The sequence below is a fragment of the Sminthopsis crassicaudata genome, chromosome 1 (assembly GCF_048593235.1).
Source record: "Sminthopsis crassicaudata isolate SCR6 chromosome 1, ASM4859323v1, whole genome shotgun sequence".
Classification (NCBI taxonomy): Eukaryota; Metazoa; Chordata; class Mammalia; order Dasyuromorphia; family Dasyuridae; genus Sminthopsis; species Sminthopsis crassicaudata.
The window spans coordinates 379826502-379844360 of record NC_133617.1 but is presented as its reverse complement, the minus strand read 5'-3'; the positions used below and the strand labels follow the sequence as shown (position 1 = coordinate 379844360).

At 32.7% G+C, this 17859-nt stretch overlaps 1 protein-coding gene across 17 annotated transcripts in view; it reads left to right on the top strand.

Annotated features, from left to right (window-relative positions):
• Positions 1-17859, top strand: part of TCF4 (transcription factor 4) — a 406802-nt gene that overhangs the window by 336697 nt on the left and 52246 nt on the right. For all 17 annotated transcript variants that reach the window (XM_074279414.1, XM_074279413.1, XM_074279411.1 and 14 more), the window contains 2 exons: positions 8209-8314; positions 11605-11738. In XM_074279414.1, coding sequence (XP_074135515.1) covers positions 8209-8314; positions 11605-11738 — 240 coding nt within the window. The remainder of the gene's footprint in view (positions 1-8208; positions 8315-11604; positions 11739-17859) is intronic.

Here is a 17859-nt window from a genome sequence, read left to right as displayed (position 1 = left end):
TTCACCATTATATTCACCTCTATTTGGCAAATGTCTATTCTAAATTTCTATATCTGTGGTAGAGCATAAATGTGAACTCTTCAGTATAATGCTCATAGGGTCTGCCCTTATCCCTGGGCTATTTAATATTTTTAATGACTTCATTGAATACATAGAGGGTATACTTAATAGACAAAACTGTGAGAGAGAGCTTCATGATAGAATACAATTCATATCTAGAAAAATCTTGGTAGACTAGAACACTGGACTAAATCAAATGAGATGGAATAAGGGCAAATTAAGTTCTTGAAGTTGCTTTCAAAAAATCAGTTTCACAAATAGAAAATGAAGATAGCAGTTTGTCTGAAAAAAGATCTTGTGATTTTAGTATATATCAATATGATTTAACAGTATATGGATAAATATTTTAGAATTAAAAAGGTCATATAATCTTAGACCACTTAGACATTTTTGTTTGCCTTTCTTTGTATCCCCAGCACTTTGCACAATGCTTTGCATAGAATAGACACAATAAATATTTGTAGAGTTGACTTAATTAAGAGATACATAACTATATCCAGGGCTACTGCAGTGACTATCTTGTTGTATTTTGTCCTTGTCAAACATCAGATTTTACCAGTGACATTGATAAGTGCAAGAGCTCTCAGAAGAAAGTGACAAGGATATTTAATGACTTCAAGATCATAGCACCAGTATAAGTTAGAGGAATTATAGAAGATTAACTGGAAAAGAGAAGACTACATGAAGATGTGATAACCATAATCAAGTATTTGAAAGACTATCCTATAAAATAGTGATTAGATTTGTTCCTATTGGCCCCAGAGGACAGAAATTGGAACACTGATTAGAAGTTTCAGGGAGAAATTTTATTTCCATCTTTGGAGTTCTATCCCAAATGGTTACTGGGGGGGGGGGGAGATGTTAGCCCTCCACCCCAACCCAATCTCTTCAAACAGGGCTTATAATACCTTGCTTCTACTTTTACCCCCTACACTTTCTTCTAAAACCTCTGCAGTCTGGATTCTAACATTATCTTTCAACTGAAACATCTATTTCTGCAATCAGCAATGATCTCTCGATTGCCAGATCTAAAAGAATTTTCTCAGTCCTTGTCTTTCTTGGCTTCTCTACTACATTGATATTGCTGAGCACTCGATCCTTCTTGATGTTCAATCCTCTTTAGGATTTCAGCACACTACTCACTCTCAAGTCTTCTCCCTACTTTCCTTATCCCATCCCTGTGACTGTTCCCCAAACTTCTGTCCCTGATTTTTTTTCTCTTCTCTCTCTGCATTCTATTACTTAATGACCTCACCTGCTACCTTAGTTTTAGCAATCTTCTCTACTCAGATGACTCCCAGGTCTCTATATCCAGCCATATTTTCTCTCCCAAACTTTAGTCTTTAATGACTTATTACCTATTGGTCATCTCAACTGGAATAGAGGTCTCAAATACCTCTCTTTTGAAATTTCCCGTTTCTGTAGATTATATCACTATCCTTCCATTCATCCTTGACTCACTCCTCATTCTCCTTCACCCTACCTACATATTCCATTCAGATGCCAAAGCTTATTTTTATCTTCATGACATTTCTTGATGATGTCCTCGCTCCACTCACACAGCCATCACCCTAATTCAAGCTCTCATTCATTCTACCTGGACTATTACAATAACCTCTTACATAAACAATCAACTCTATTGCCCCCTTATTAACCTCTATGATCAAATATACTTTCTTTGGTTTAGTTTATATAAAAAGTTCTGCACAACATATCCCCATCCTAACAACTTTTCAGTCTTATTATACTTTACTAGCTTTTATATACTCTACATATTAGCCATATTGCTCTTCTCTACTCCATCTTCTATCTCCATACCTCTACACTGTCAGTCTCCTAGCCCAGGAATGTATCCTTCTTAACTTTGACCTCTTGGTATTCATGAGCTCCTTCAAGGTCTAAGCACCTTTTATATAAGATATTTTCTGGTTGTACAGTTGCATATCCCTTTCCCTTGCAAATAACCTTATTGGGAAGGATTTTATTCTATATATTTGTTCTATAGCTTGCTATATATGGGATGTCCCAAAGTCTTAATGTAATTTCAAGCTTTAATAGTTTAATATTACTAGCTTCAATGGCTTTAACTGCACTGCAATCTTTGGGATATTCTGTGTGCATGTTTTCTTCCCTGTTTGAACATAACTATTTTGCTTTTGTCTTTGTATCTCCAGAGCTTAAGACCATGCCTGGTAAATAATATACCTTTAACTTCATCATCATGAGCATTCATTTAAGCATTTTCCATTTGCCAGGCACTAGGCTCTAAAGAAAGATAAAAACAAATTCCCTGACCTCAAGAAACTCACATTCTAATAGGGAAGACTGCATAAAAATGTACAACCATGTACATAGAAGACATATACTGAATTCATGGGAGGTAATCTCAAAAGGAAAGTATAAATGGGAGGGACAGTAATGATGAGAAAGTGAGACAGGAAAATAACTTGTTAAAGGTAGAAGCTGAGTTAAGTTTTGAAGGATAATAAAAATTTGCTGGTTAGGCGTCTAGCCTTTTTGATCAATGTCAGGCATATTTCTGACATTTTTGTTCATATCTGGTTGCACTGTATACATGTTGATTACCCTTTTAACTCTGAGTTTTTGTAAATGTTTCTTTAATTCTATTTCTTAATTCCATTATTGACTTCTATTAATCAGAGTTAGAATTAGAAAATTGCAATTTGAGAATTTTGATTCTCAATGCAACTAATGGGTAAAAAGTGGATGGTTGACATAGTATAAGAAAACTGCCCCTGCTGCTGTGGACAGAGCTTGAACAAGATATTTGTCAAGTTTTAAGGCTAATTTTTATAACTGTGTCTGTGGTATACTACTTTCTGCTAAAGGATATGACCTTTAACTATTATGCATATGATGTGATTTATCACTGAGTATCATATAGACAAATCTTTCAAGGCGCGATTATAAGAGATTCAGTCTCAACATATAATAAAGGTCTCAAGTTCATAATAATTCTGCCTTTGGAAGTTTAGTTAGGAAATATGAATGGCTCCTGATTATGCCTTTGTTAGAGTGACTACAATGCACTGATATGTTCTAGCTCTTCACTAGAAAACATCATTCTTTCCTGTGTAGACCTCAGAGACATTCTGTATCCTTATTCTGTGAACAAAGGAAAGTAAGAAATCCAAAAGATAAGGGCAGTCACAGTTATTTATGAGAAATAAGACTAGATCAGTCATTATGCCATCACTATGGCAAAATGACATGTTAGAAATGGATACTAGTAGCACTGAACTAAAGTAATATAAGAGAAGGGCCAAGAACTGCCATTTTCTCTGTACATACCTTGTTGATTGTGATTTTAGTTTGGTTTGGCTTGGTTTGTTTTGTCATTCACAGTTTGTGTTGTTGTACCTTTAGCTTTCACCTCCCAGGTATTCCCTTCGAAGTTGCCACTACACCAGTGCTTCTTCATACATCTTGGATAAAGCTCCCACTATATTCATTTCCTGTCTCTCTTTCGCCCTTTATTTTCCTCTCTGTATCCCTCTCTCTCTTGACTGTAATCATTGACTCTTTGTATCATGTTTGAAAAACAACCTGCATGGCCCTAATTTTCCTCATTTGTAAAATGAAGAGATTGGACTAGTTTCTTTCTAAAGACCCTTTTAGCTCTAAGCTTTGGGGAAAAAACTTATTGACGTGAACATGAATTTTATCAAACATGAACAATGATGTCTAACATTGATATGATGCTTTCGTGTTTTAAAAGACTTTACATATATTATCTCATTCTTTTTCACCTTAACTTATTGAAATGGGTGCTATGGTTATCTGCCTTTCACAAATAAAGAAATTGAGGCTAACAGGTTAAGTGACTTGCTCAGAGGAACACAACTATTGAAAGTGATGATACTCAAACACAAGTTTCTCTGACTTTTAAGTTCAACAACTTTATTTATTTCTCTGTGCCACATATTCCCAGAAGGGAAGAGACAGGACTTTATCATTTCATAATACAGTCAACATCCCTAAGAGTATAAGGCTGGAATCTGGACATCTGCCATTGCCACCAAGTAGACATGTTACTTTAAGAGAAATCACTTCATCTTTCTGGCCTTGGAATTTGCACTAGATAATCCCACAGGATACAATTTTAACTTTCTGTCATTCTATAAAATGCTTAGTAGGAAAGGAATGGCTTAATTTTAGTTTAGGAATTGGTAAACTGCAACTTGTAGATGGAAGATGCATAATCTAAGCCTATGCTCTTGAAAAATAGGACATTTTGAGAGTATTTTGAAAGTAACATTTTGTTTGACTTTGGTAAAATTATCTGAGAAATCAAAAATTAGATTGTATATATAATTTGAATAATCTTCTCAACAAGTAGAATTCTGTCAATTACAGAGTGGATTGAATATGGATGGATTTTAGTTTAACAGTCTTTTTCTAGCAAAGGGAATTCATAAATAAGTGTTAATAGGTAACTTCTACTTCTAAATGACTTCAATTAGCCACAGGCTTCCCCATTCCTCGCAGAGGAAATAGCAATAAATAACCTTGAAAAAAAATAAAAGGAAGCAACTGTTTTAAATGTTGTCAAATTATATTTTGTCTAAAATATTATATGTATGCATATCTTATATATATTTTAGAGAACTTTTATCAGAATAAACTATATTATCTCAAAGACCTTAATCCTTTTCAAATACTTCAGATAGCAAGTACTTTTTGCACACTTTTAAAGGATAAGATTTTTAATAGTCTGGGTAAAAATTTCCAGCTTTCAGAAAAATGATAGTGCTTCATCCTTATGAATTCATGCCTAGCAATCAAATACACCTCAGACTTTTTTGTCAGTGAATACAGATTACTGATATTACAGTTTCATAATTTTATAGTAACATTCAAGTTTTTTAATACCAAAACAAATTTCTTTTTTCCCCAGAAAGTTGTGGTTTATTTCAGCTTTTAAAACTAACATCAAGAGTTCCCTTAAAAAGAACTGCTCCTAAAAAGAAATTTTCATTGGTTACTTACAAGGAAGTCTCAAGTAAATGACTGTTGGTTTTGCTTGACAGGACTTTCAGTAAGGTTCTGATTTTTGTAAGTTCTAGTTGTTTGGAGGGACATAGGGGATCTCCTGGTTTTAGATTTTATTCTTTGGTTTTCCTAACTGTTCTTCAAAAAGATTTTTCATTTTTCTTTGTCACAGTGGAATTAATAAGTTGGGTCTTTCACAACTGGCTATTTATGCATGATGTCATGCAAGCTAAAAACCTAATTCACATCCCACAAAATATAGAGCTTCTTTCTTTTTTCTTTTGAATATCTCTGTTCTAAAACCTGTATTTTTTATTACATTCCTGACTCCTTCCAATTTTTAAGACCATAAATGAGATATCCATATAGCTTATTTGATGTCTGTCAGTCGGCCTGCATCTCTCTGTGTGTATATTCTCCTTGTCTGTGAGGACATCATTCTGACACCCCCAACCTCATATTAATGCTTGGTTTGTAGCTCATAATGTTCTGAAATAAACGTATATATTTTTAAAGGTGTTCTTTAGATTACTGAAAAAAGAACAGAAGCTTCTTAGTAATAATGCAGTAAGCCTTTTACTAGTGGATTCCTCTTTCCTTCTCTGTGACCTGTGAATGTCAGAATAGGCTCACTGCCAATTTTGTGATCTGCTGCTTGCTTCAAAATGGAGGCAGGAAGGTATCCATTTTCATCGAGAAGATGACAGTATTTCAGTCCTCCAGACCATCTGGAGAGGAACTTTTTAAGCAAAAGAAAATGGGAACTTTTAAAACATTATATTTAGCAAGAAAGAAAAGAGAGGAAAAAAAACATTTAAAATTAAACTATACTTATGAGTTCATGATTGTCTAGTATGCTGTCCTGTTTAGCTGAAATATAAACAAGAAAATACACAGGCTATTTTTACAAAGAACTAGTTCCCGAAGCCTCTGGAGTATTAGTAAACGAATCTAAGTAAATTAGTTTTTTGGCACACTTGTTAAGTTTATTGCACACACAAATATAATAAGTACAAGAAAAAGAGATTTCCCCCTGATGCACGCATTGTGTGTTGGTGGTCTTATGTAGATCCAGACTTTTAATGGCCCTTTTCATGCATCTCTGCAAAGAGCTCGTACCATGAGAATTTAATATCCCAAGATATGTTTATGATTTTCAGTGGTCTTGATAGTGTTGTTCTCTGGATTTCCCTCCCCTCCCCCTTCTTTTTAAGAACAAAGAGTTTGCTTGAAGGGTGGAGTAAATGCAGAGCTTAGTCCATAGCTTTTATTTTTTGCTTCCAACATTTATATGAACTCTCTGATTTTAAGGAATAAAAATAATAATTAAAACAACAATGAATGAGATCAAATTAAATTCTTCTATATTTTTAATTTTCTGATGTCCCAAGACCATATTATAGATATTACATAGAATATCTATACTCATATAGGAATTGGGGGGAAAAACTGTTGATATTCTTGTTTTAGGAAAGTATCATACCTGGTTTTTGTTTTTTAAAGCTTATACATGTGTTTATCTTCTTTTTGCATAAGTAGAAATCCTTTATTTTCCCTCTTTTTATATTGCAGAGGAAGCAATTTTCATGTTATGAACTGGATTAGAATTAAAGATAGAAAAGAAGCATTTTGAAAACTGAAAAATAGTATGAGAGGGACAAGGCGTATACCAACATCTCACAAAGTATACCAAGATATGGTCAAAATGTGTACATAGTTTAGACATAAAAGATGATACCATAAGCAGATCAGGAGAGCAAGGAATAGTTTGCCTGTCAGATCTATGGAAAAGGGAAGAATTTATGAGCAAACTAGAGATAGAGAGCATTATGAAATGCAAGACAAATAAATTTAATTACATACATTTAATATTTTTGCACAAACAACTAATACAATCAAGTTTAGAAGGAAAGCAGAAATCTGGGAAATAACTTTTATATCCAGTGGTTTCAATAAAGGCCTCATTTCTCAAATATACAGAGAATTAAGTCAAATTTGTTAGAATACAAGTCATTCCCCAATTGATAGTCAAACGATGTGAACTATTAGTTTTCAGCTCACAGATGAAGAAATTAAAGCTCTCTTAGTCATATAAAAATGCTCTAAATCTCTGTTGATTAGAGAAATGCAAATCAAAACTTTGAGGTACCATGTCACTACTATCAGAGTGACTAATTATGATAGAAAAGGGAAATGATAATGTTGAAAAAAAATATGGGAAAATTGGAATACTAGTGCATTATTGGTGGAATTGTGACCTAATTCAACCATTCTGGAGAACAATTTGGAACTATACCCAACAGACTCTAAAACTATGCATACCCTTTGATCCATCTTTCTTACTCCCAGGTCTGTATCCAAAAAGATTGTTAAAAAGGAGAAAGGACCCATATGTACAAAAAATGTTTGTAGCAGTTCTTTTTGTGGTGGCAAGGAATTGGAAATTGAGGAGCTGCCCATAAGTTGGGGAATGATTGAAAAAGTTGTAGTTTATTAATGTAATGGAATATTAATATGCTACCTGAAATGATGAACAGACAGATTTCAGAAAAACCTGGAAAGACTTAAATGAACTGATATGAGTGAAGTGAGCAAAAGCAGAAGAACACTGTATATAGTAACAGCTACATTGTCTGATGATCAACTATGATAGATTTAGCTCTTCTCAGCAGTACAATGATCTTAGACAATTCCAAAAAACTCATAATGGAAAATGCTCTCCACATCTACAGAGGGAACTATGGAGTTTGAATGCAAATCAAAGAAAAAACTATTTTCACTTTTTTGAGTTTTTTTTTTCTTTATTGTGGTTTTTCCCTTTGTCTGGTTTTTCTTTCACAAGATGACTAATGTGGAAATATGTTTAACATGATTGTACACTTATAACTTATATCAGATTGCTTGGTATCTTCTAAAGGGGGGGTGGAAAGGGAGAAAGGGAGAAAAAAATGGAACTCAAAATCTTATAAAAATGACTATTGAAAACTATCTTTATGTGTAATTAGAAAAAATAAAATAATATAAGGTGGGTAAAATGGAGGATTTCATTTCCATTTTTTGCTTCTTATACAATAATATACTTTGTAGTATTTAAGTCACTACAGGAAACAAACTAAATTAGTTCTTGTTCTCTAGGTTTATGCTCCGTCAGCAAGCACTGCCGACTACAATAGGGACTCACCAGGTTATCCATCTTCAAAACCAGCAGCCAGCACTTTTCCTAGCTCCTTCTTCATGCAAGGTAAGAAACTGGTTTTCAGGAGAAAGCCATTTAGAAAATTCATATTAAAGGTTTGAATGAACTTTTGCTGGATTTTCACTCGGAGTGAATTTCTCATAAAAATGGACAAACCTGACAGTATTATTCTCTGAGAAGTGTGATGGCAGTGACAAGATTGAACCATTCCTGTTCTGAATATCAGTTTGGGGGTTAACCTAAAGTATTACATACTAGGTTCATAACTTATTTTAGACTATATATATATATATATATATATATATATACATATATATATATATCTTATTAATCTGCCTTGTCTCCTTACCATGCATAACCCTTTTTCTTAATTTTGTTTAACCTTACCTTGGCAAGACTTCATGGGGTTTTCCATCTCTTTTTATCTTCCACTAACAAAAAAATGATTTCCAATGAAGAAAAAAGGACCAGATTGTAAGAAGAACTGCCATGGTATCATCCTTCAAGTTGTAAAGAAGGCAGCCCTGAAAGAATCCCTTTGATAATGGGGTATCATTTTCCCCAAATGAAAGCAGATTCAGTTAGGATTAGTAGTTCCTATCCCATTTAACTTATTCCCACTCCATTTGAAGTTTTGGCCCTTTAAATTCAGTGACAAATTTGACATTATTTTTGTATGTCAGGAATCCATGATTTTGTCAGAGTGTACAGTCCCTCAGCTAATGGAAAGTCATAGTCCATGGCTATCTTCATGAGTCTCTATAATGAAAATAAACAAAAACAAAAGCCTTATCAATTGATAGTCAGTATTTTGTTGATAATTCTTTAAATTGCTTTAGGCTAGTCCTATGATGACATGTACATACTCTATGACTGGACCATATTAGTCTTCCAATTTTCCACAAGTTACTGGACCACTAGCATGGCTTCCAAGAGCCTGACTTTATCTCTATAACCTGCCCAGTGATGGAATTGTAGTGCTATCCAGTACAAATTAATCTAATTTGTCCCTGTTGATTCATATTGGTATTATACAATACGATATTAAAGAATATCCCCATATTATTATTTAAAGGCAATCAGAATACCTGTCTTTTAATAGCAGCTTTTTACTTCTTATGTCCTGTTGTAGTGGCAAAATTGAGTGGTCTCAGTTGGTATTATTACCTCTTCAGAATCAAGTAACATTGCCATACATAGCCAATATTCCATTGGTCTCTAATTTCCTTTTTCAAATGACATGAAGAAATTATGCTACTTATGGTTGAGAAAATAGTTCCTGGAGATGAATTTATATGTTAATTAAACTTAAATGTATCCTAGCCATTGATAAAAAGGTTTTCTCCTTCCTATTTTTAATGGAGTGACCTGCTTGCTTCATCCATGTCAAAAGGGAAAGATTAAGTAGATTAATACTAATAATAATTTCCTAATTATATAGAAATGAGCCAAAATATGGGAGCAAATATTATTTCTTTACAGAAACTAAAGAAACAGTTCTTTACAGAACTAAAATTGACATAATGATTTGATTCTAAAAGTTAACATTTATCATTTCATATCCACAATTTATTTGCCCAGAATATAGAAATATTTTCCTATTTTTAAAAAAGCAACATTATGGCAAGATCTTTGAGTGTGCATTGAGTAGAATTTTTAAAAGATTTTTAAGATAGATTTTAATTGCTACATAGTGTATCTCATTTCAGAATGTATACAGAAGCTCTTGCTTTTTAATGTAGTCTTATAAAGTTATTTGTCATACCCATCAACCATTCATTAAAAAAATTTAGCCTTGGACATTTAAATTAAGATAGGGATATCTACACTTCTCTAATTTAAGGACCTCTTCCATATTAAATGAAGTTTGGGCTATGTTAAACATACTTTTCCTTTATCTTATGATGACAGATAAAAAAGGAGTTGGGCTCCTCTTTTTGTGCAAAAAATATTAATTCCCATAAACCTACAAAGAATTGTTGAATGCTAAACCTTAGATGCTGCTGAATTGAGTCAGAGTAAGCGTAAAGATGCTCTACAAGTTTGGTTGAAGCATATTTTAATTGCATTACCATGTCCCCTAATTTTAATTTTCACTTTTAGTTTTTCAGCTAAATTTCTTAAAATTACAAAGACATGAATGAAGTTTTATCTTCACAGTACTTATTTGAAAAAAAAAACACACACAAATTATTCTTCTAAACTACTTGAAAACATTCCAGTTTTCAAAATTCCAACGTCTAGAATTAGTGCTTCAGTGAAAAGCCCTTGATGGGATGTATAGTGCCCCATTCAGCTTGCCTTGTAGAAGAATTAGAAGTACTGCCAACGATTAAAGTCTATTTGGAAAAATTCTCTGCAGGTTTACTATGGAAATAGTCCAGTTGTTAAGGAATCAATGCCAGCAGCATATTCAATAGTAGCATAAGTTTGCCTCTCCATTCCCACTTCTTTCCTCTGCCATCCACCCCCAAGTGTAAAAAAGACCACAGAAACCAATACCAGAAACCATAGACCATAGTAGCAAGGGAGATTTTTATATCCAAATTATAGTATAATTTCCCTAATTAGTTTAAACTGAGAAAGTCCTAGGAATAAGTTTTGAATTTTGAATACCAGGATCACAATTTGGCCTGATAAAAATATGTGTAATTTTGAACCTTTAGCTACCCCATAATTTTTTTAAAATATTAAATAGAATGTCTTCTCTTTAAGATATGTATGTCTTGTTGCTTCTACTGAAAACCTAATATCTTACAGCTATGTTTAAAAAAAAAACAAACCCACTGAGAAGCATATGTATTTTAGAGATTTTTTACCCTTTCCTATTATACCATGTAGTAATTCTAAGATTTTTCCATATACTTTGTATATTATAGATCTGAAACCCAACCTCTTAAGTCAAATAACCATTTGTTTACTTTTAAAATTTGTAAAATTGCCAAGTGTGTAGTGTATGAACATTTTCAAGCTAAAAATATTCATCCCAAAATATAGCAGCAGTTATCATAGAAAAAAGGATGAGGGAGTTGCCAAGAAACTTTTATTTAACATCATATAAACTGCTAACTTGACATAATTCAATATGAAATTGTGTTCCAGTTCTCTCTCTTCAACTTGATTTTTAACTGAGGACCTGTCATTTATTGTTCATTGTTTTTAGCTGCTAGGTAATTTAACACCATATTTTTTTATTCTAAGTTTTCTAGTATAATCTAACATAAGGATAAATGAAGTGCATTGGGACAGTTATTTTTAAGTTTATGAGACAAACACAATTCTATAGCCAGTTTCAAGCCCTTCAGGGAAGTCACAGTTTTCTTTGTCCTTTGCAGATGGCCATCACAGCAGTGACCCTTGGAGCTCCTCCAGTGGGATGAATCAGCCTGGCTATGGAGGAATGTTGGGCAATTCTTCTCATATTCCACAGTCTAGCAGCTACTGCAGCTTGCATCCACATGAACGTTTGGTAAGGCTGCTTTTTGTTGTAATGGAGATAAGAAAGCCAGTTGACTGATTATTTTACCCTCTTGTTTTACAAACATAAGCATAAGGTCTAAGGGGTTATCTTCATCCCTGGAGTTCTCTAAGAAAGGATATCCAAGTATCAGCCCTAGATGATTTAGGCTGGAGACTGAACAGGATGAATCATATTTTTAGATCCTTCCCAGATCTAAGAAACTATGATTTTCCTAATCACCTTTTTTCTTCTCACTTTATTCTTTCCCAGAATGCATATGCCCCTTTTCCTTTTATAATCTCAATTATTTTTGTTCTATGTTTTCTTTGTGTGTCCTAAAACACCACTGTCATTATTAAAGGGGGTCCTATTGTGATGAAGCCATAGTGAGCATGTTAGAGGTATAGATTTAATGTTATGTTATATGATCAAAAGTGATAGTCTTTCTTTTCCACCATCCTCCACTAGTTATGCTTTTTTCATCACCATTAGATTGTAATTTGTTATGGCTTCTTTGTATTTTCAAGATTCCATAATCTATTAATGAAGAATCTATTAGAAGAAAAAGTCATACTAGATATAGAAGCTAGATTTTGTATTCATGTAAGTTTAGTCATAATATAAATTCTCCTTTTAATATGGCATAATTTTAAAAGTTTGATGATACTTTCAAACTCATAAATCCAATACTTCCATGAATATGTGCTCTTACTAAATCTTAGTTTTTCCCCAGTGATTCAAGCCCAATTAAGTCTACTGAGTCTGTACTATTCTCCTCCTTGTCTTCCCATAAATTACATTGTGACACAATTTAAGAATTGAAAGGACCTCACCTTCAATATAATATATTTTTTTCACATTAAGCCTAAATTGTCTCTTTGCAGCTTGTACTCAGTACTCACAGTTCTGCCCTCTGGGTCAGAGAACAAATCTAATTGCCTCCAACCCATCTTTTCTTTTCTAAGTAAAACATGTTTCTTTTCTTCAACTAATCCTCATATGACATGGACCCAAGAGCCTTTGCTGAATTTGCTTGCCCTTCTTTGAACAATCTATTGATCAATGACTTTCTTAAACTCCATTTCTTAGAATTGAAGTTCATAATCCAGATGAGGCCTGCTAAGGACTGAGAATAGGGCTTTCACCTCCCTATTCTTGCAAGACCTGCCCTTCTTAATTCAACTAAAAATTACATTAGCTTTTTTGGCTTCCACAACTTACTTTGAACTTATTGAAACTTGCTGTTCACTAAAATCCTCATATCTTTTTTTCAGAATAATGGTTGTTATCTATATATTCTTCCTTTGCCATATACTTGTGAAATTGATTTTTTAAAATTTCTAAGCATTAAGACTTTATGTTTAAAACTCACAGAGAGGATCATTCAACCTATTTCAAGTCTTGCTCACATTTTCCTGATATAGCAGGTTTACAGGTGGAGCATTGTAGTCCAGGGGTTCTCCCACGGGCCAGATGCGGCCCGCTGAGGACGTTTATGCGGCCCACCTGGTTATGGCAAATGGGCTGAGGGGCAGAGACAGAGTGTGAGCTGTTGTTTTTACTATAGTCCAGCCCTCCAACAGTCTGAGGGGCAGTGAACTGACCCCCTATTTGAAAAATTTGAGGGCCACTGATGTTGGCTATCCATTGAGGCTTTGCAAACTCTTCAGTGATATGTTTCATCTTCTCTCTGCGCTCCCATTTTCTCTTTATATTTCTTGTTTTGTTTTGTTTTTTTTTTCAGTTTTTCCACAGAAGTATATTTGATTCTTTTCTTTGATTCCTCTTTTCTATTTCTCTAAGTTACTGCAATTTTGGCAAAGGTATGTTATCTGCATTTTGTCACCAAAAAAGCCCTATAATTATTTTATAGGATTCTTAAATCCCTCAATGCCATCATCATTTTAACAACTGAGATTTTACTAAAAGAGTATCTCAGTAACCAAGAATAAGTTTCTAATAACAATATCTATCCTTCTTAGTACTAATTTTGATCTCAGCAGATTTACATGTAAAATCATTATACTATTACATTTTTGAAGTGAGCCTCTGACATAAGTAATTTTACAGTAAATAACAAATGTTTTATTTTCTAAATTCTTCCCAGAATGCCCCATCTTACCTAGAGATGGGTGCTAGAGAGGTATTAGAGGGACACTCTCTGGACTGGATCAATGTAAATTAACTTTTAATTTCTTATCAACAGCTTTATTCTTTCTCTATCACTGTTTTCTCTTTTTCATTGGAAATGCTGATTAACAAAAGCTTTTATTGTAATTTCAAACTGAAACTTAGTATTCCTTATACCTTAGAGACATTTTCATTAAAAAGTATTGGCACTGTCCTTGTCTGGCTGAATTTTAGTACTTTTTAGCTTTGCTTCTTCAGTTCTATTATCCTTTCTTCTCTTTTTTCATTTCTCTTTCTCCAAGACTCTAGGTCACAGAAAGTTAGAGAAATTTAGTTTGATTTTTCGCCAACTTACCAGGTCTTACTGTCAATAATGCTTATAAAGTATTGTGTTAGTTTAAAAATACCTTTAGTTGCAGATGAAAAGTACGAGATCAAACTAAAGGCACTATTGCCTTTATAAAAGATGTTACTGAACCAAAATAATGTTACCATTTAGAAAGATAACTTTGAATAAACTCATATTCACTATTAATATTTAGGGGCATATATAGCCATGTGTAGTCATCCCACAAGTAGAGTATCATTTCTGGGCTCCACAAATTAACAAATTTCAGTAATAACAGTATAAAAATGTAAAGAAGCAAGAACTATTTCTCTGCATTCTGATGTAGTTTTCTTGACTAAGTTGAATAACATCAAATTATTACATCCAGTAATCAATGTAATTTCCATGATTTAACCATCCATAATCTCTCATTGAATATACTTTTAAGTATCTGTGAAACTGATTGACAGTAATGTTGGTATGTAGTGGGAAATCAATGTCCTTTCATTTGGAAATGATGGTAGTTCCTTACATTTATTTAGCTTTTAGCCTCTGGCCAAGCCTGCAATGCACAAAATGAAGCTTTTGCTATAGTTTTCTGGGAAAATCAGAACAAAGAAGATTTTCTCTGTGTTATTTTAGTCCTAAATGTTAGATTTTTCATTTCCAAAGGTCAAACTTTTAAAGAGTATAATTGCTGCTTCACCTCAAGCCCCAGCCCTTGTCCAAAGTAAATAAATAAACAAATAAATAAATGATCCTTGGTAAACTACTGGTGAAGAAATTTGCCTTATCAATGAAGACTCATACTTGCTTTGCAAGTCATTGCCTGGGGCACTCAAGAATTAAATTAAAACTAATATTCATCTGCTAGAAACAAGATTTGATTCCTCACATCTTTGTAACTCCGTGGCCAGCTGTCTCATACTATTCTGTTACTTCTCAATTACTAAATATTTTATTGTAATATACCAGATAAATAAAACTTTAACAACATAAACAAGCAAATTCTTGCCACTTCAGCAATAACTTTAAGATCATTAGTTTATTTTTTTCCCCTATTCATGCTGAGTTACTACTCTTTTTACAATTTCAACTTCCAGGAGATACAAACCAAGAGAATTGCAGTTAATTGCTTCTATAATTCAGAAATTTACACAGTAATTCATAACTTATGTCAAATTTATTTTTCTTCTTGACTACTAGTTGGCTAAACTTTAGAATGGAGTTACTGTAAAAGATTGTTGAGCCTACTATCCTGGAGGTTTCTAAAAATAGGAGAGATTCACATCTGTTTGTGATAACTTAGTCATGATTCTCAGACAATGGGATGGAAAAGTTGACCAATCAAGGTCCATTGCAGTCCAGTGAGTCTAGAATCCTACCCTAAAGTGAGTTCCATGTGCCTGTCCCTATTCCATTGTTACAAAAACTTGTTTTCTTTCTGTCTAGATATCGACAAATATTGTAATGTCTGTTCTTGTGTTATCTAATAATGACCAAAAATATTTTCACCACAACTACTCACTATCTATGTCATTAAAGATGGCATTAGTTGATGTCAGGATTTAGCAATTTACCGTTGCTTCACCTTTACCTTTTCTCCTTTAGACCAATCTGAAGATCCTCTAACTTTTCTAGAAGGCATATCAAGTAGGAACTAGTCGTTATACCAAAAATGGGGCAGTAATTTCTCAATTATCGCAGCTTCTTAACATACTATATATATATATATATATATATATATATATATATATATATATATATATATATATATATATATATATATATACATATATATATATATCCAGTATTTCTGTGTTTAAGGTATTTTAATTCTAAAATTAATCATTCCATAATTTTGACAATTCTTTCCTTATTAACCTGGGGTCTCTGCATTTGTTTGTTAATTTTGGCATAATTAGTTTCCTTTGTAACCCCATATATTGTTTTGTGCTTTTAAAAACATTTTGAGAAAGGGTTCATAGATAGGCTTTATCATATTGCCAAGGGGAAATCCAATACACAAAAAAATTGTAATATTGTATTATTCTCCATTAAATTTAATTCTTTGAATATCATTGCATGCTTTCTTCCATGTTTTCCACTTATATATTCTATCCTGGTCTTTGAAGTACATACTTAATCCACCTGTATTTTTTCGGGTTGTTCCTTTTCACCTCTTTCTTTTGATCTTCAGTCCTGTCTATATACTATCAACAACTATATTACTGCCTCAAAGAGCCTAAGAGTTTGATTTTGATTGTCTATGAGCCATATATCCATTCTATTTTAGATGTGGCTTGGTATACCTCAGATTCCATCACTTTTTTGAAGGAAAAAAAAAAAAAGATCTCATAGGAGATTCTATTTATACCCTTATAAAAGTAAAAATTCACACACAATAGTTCTCAATAAAGAAATAACATATTCTACATATTTTTAAGAAAAAACTTCAGAGAAAATTATGTTAAAAGCAAAAATATTTAAATATTAATCATGTTCTTTTCCCTATTTCCTTCATTGCTTGTTTCCACCTCAGTTTCGCATGACTTATTCCCTAGTATCATTGATGAGTGAAACATCTTAGCCAGGACCATAGTTTAGGGCTTACTAAATTCTTGTTAAAGGACTGAATTTTCTATTACTCTGTATTTTACTTATGAGCTTAAGAAAACACTTGGGATTTTTATTCTTTTCACTAATTTTTTTGGTTACTTATAGATTTACTATCACCTCTTCTCAAATTAAGTATCAGAATCTAATTTCCTGCAATAACATGCATAATAGAGTGGTCATGATTGAATCTTTTATGCAGCTATTGTAGTGATATAGTAATATCACTCTGAACATTAGTGCTCAAGATAGATGACTCTGCATATGGCATATATATTATTTTAGATTGAATATATGTGGATTCTAACACAAAATCCTAATGTTATTTTTTTTGTTATTTAATAAATTCCCTGATATAGTGTTTCCTTGTGATTTATTTTTTCAAAGAAAAGTATATTTTAAAAGGAAGATGAAATTTCTATCACTTGAAAGTTTTATATCATTGGATTTTATTTAGGTTGTACAATGCCTGATATAGTTCATAAATAAAATCAGCATTCTTACATTCATTTACCTCTACATACAAACCTCTTCTTTTCTTGCCTGCATAAAGTGCAGGACTTTTATGGATATGCTTCATCACTTATGTCACAAATTTATTAAGAAAGCTCCTTAACTCCTTTAGAGTTTTCATTTGAGAGACAGTCTATAAATATCTGTTAAAATGATTTTTTTTTTAAATATGGGATTCTTTTCCAAAGGCTTTTTCTACTTATCCTATTATCCTTTCTTATTCTGAACCATACATCATGTTTTGGATATCTCATTAAAAAGCAACATGATTTTAGAAGATTTCTTCTTATAATGATGAGTAAAATTCAAATAAGAATAAGTGGTTCAACAGGTGCCTCAACAGAGATGTCTTTGGTTACATATTAATCTGGGGTCATACTGCTTATACAAAGATAATTTTTTCAAAGGTCATTTTGACATTGGTAATATCAACATTAAAATCTAAGTCCATTAGCCATATTAGTCTTTAGTCTAAGATACTCTGTATATTAGGCATTTATTTATTAAATATTATCTGTCAATGAAGAGAGGTTATTTGTTACT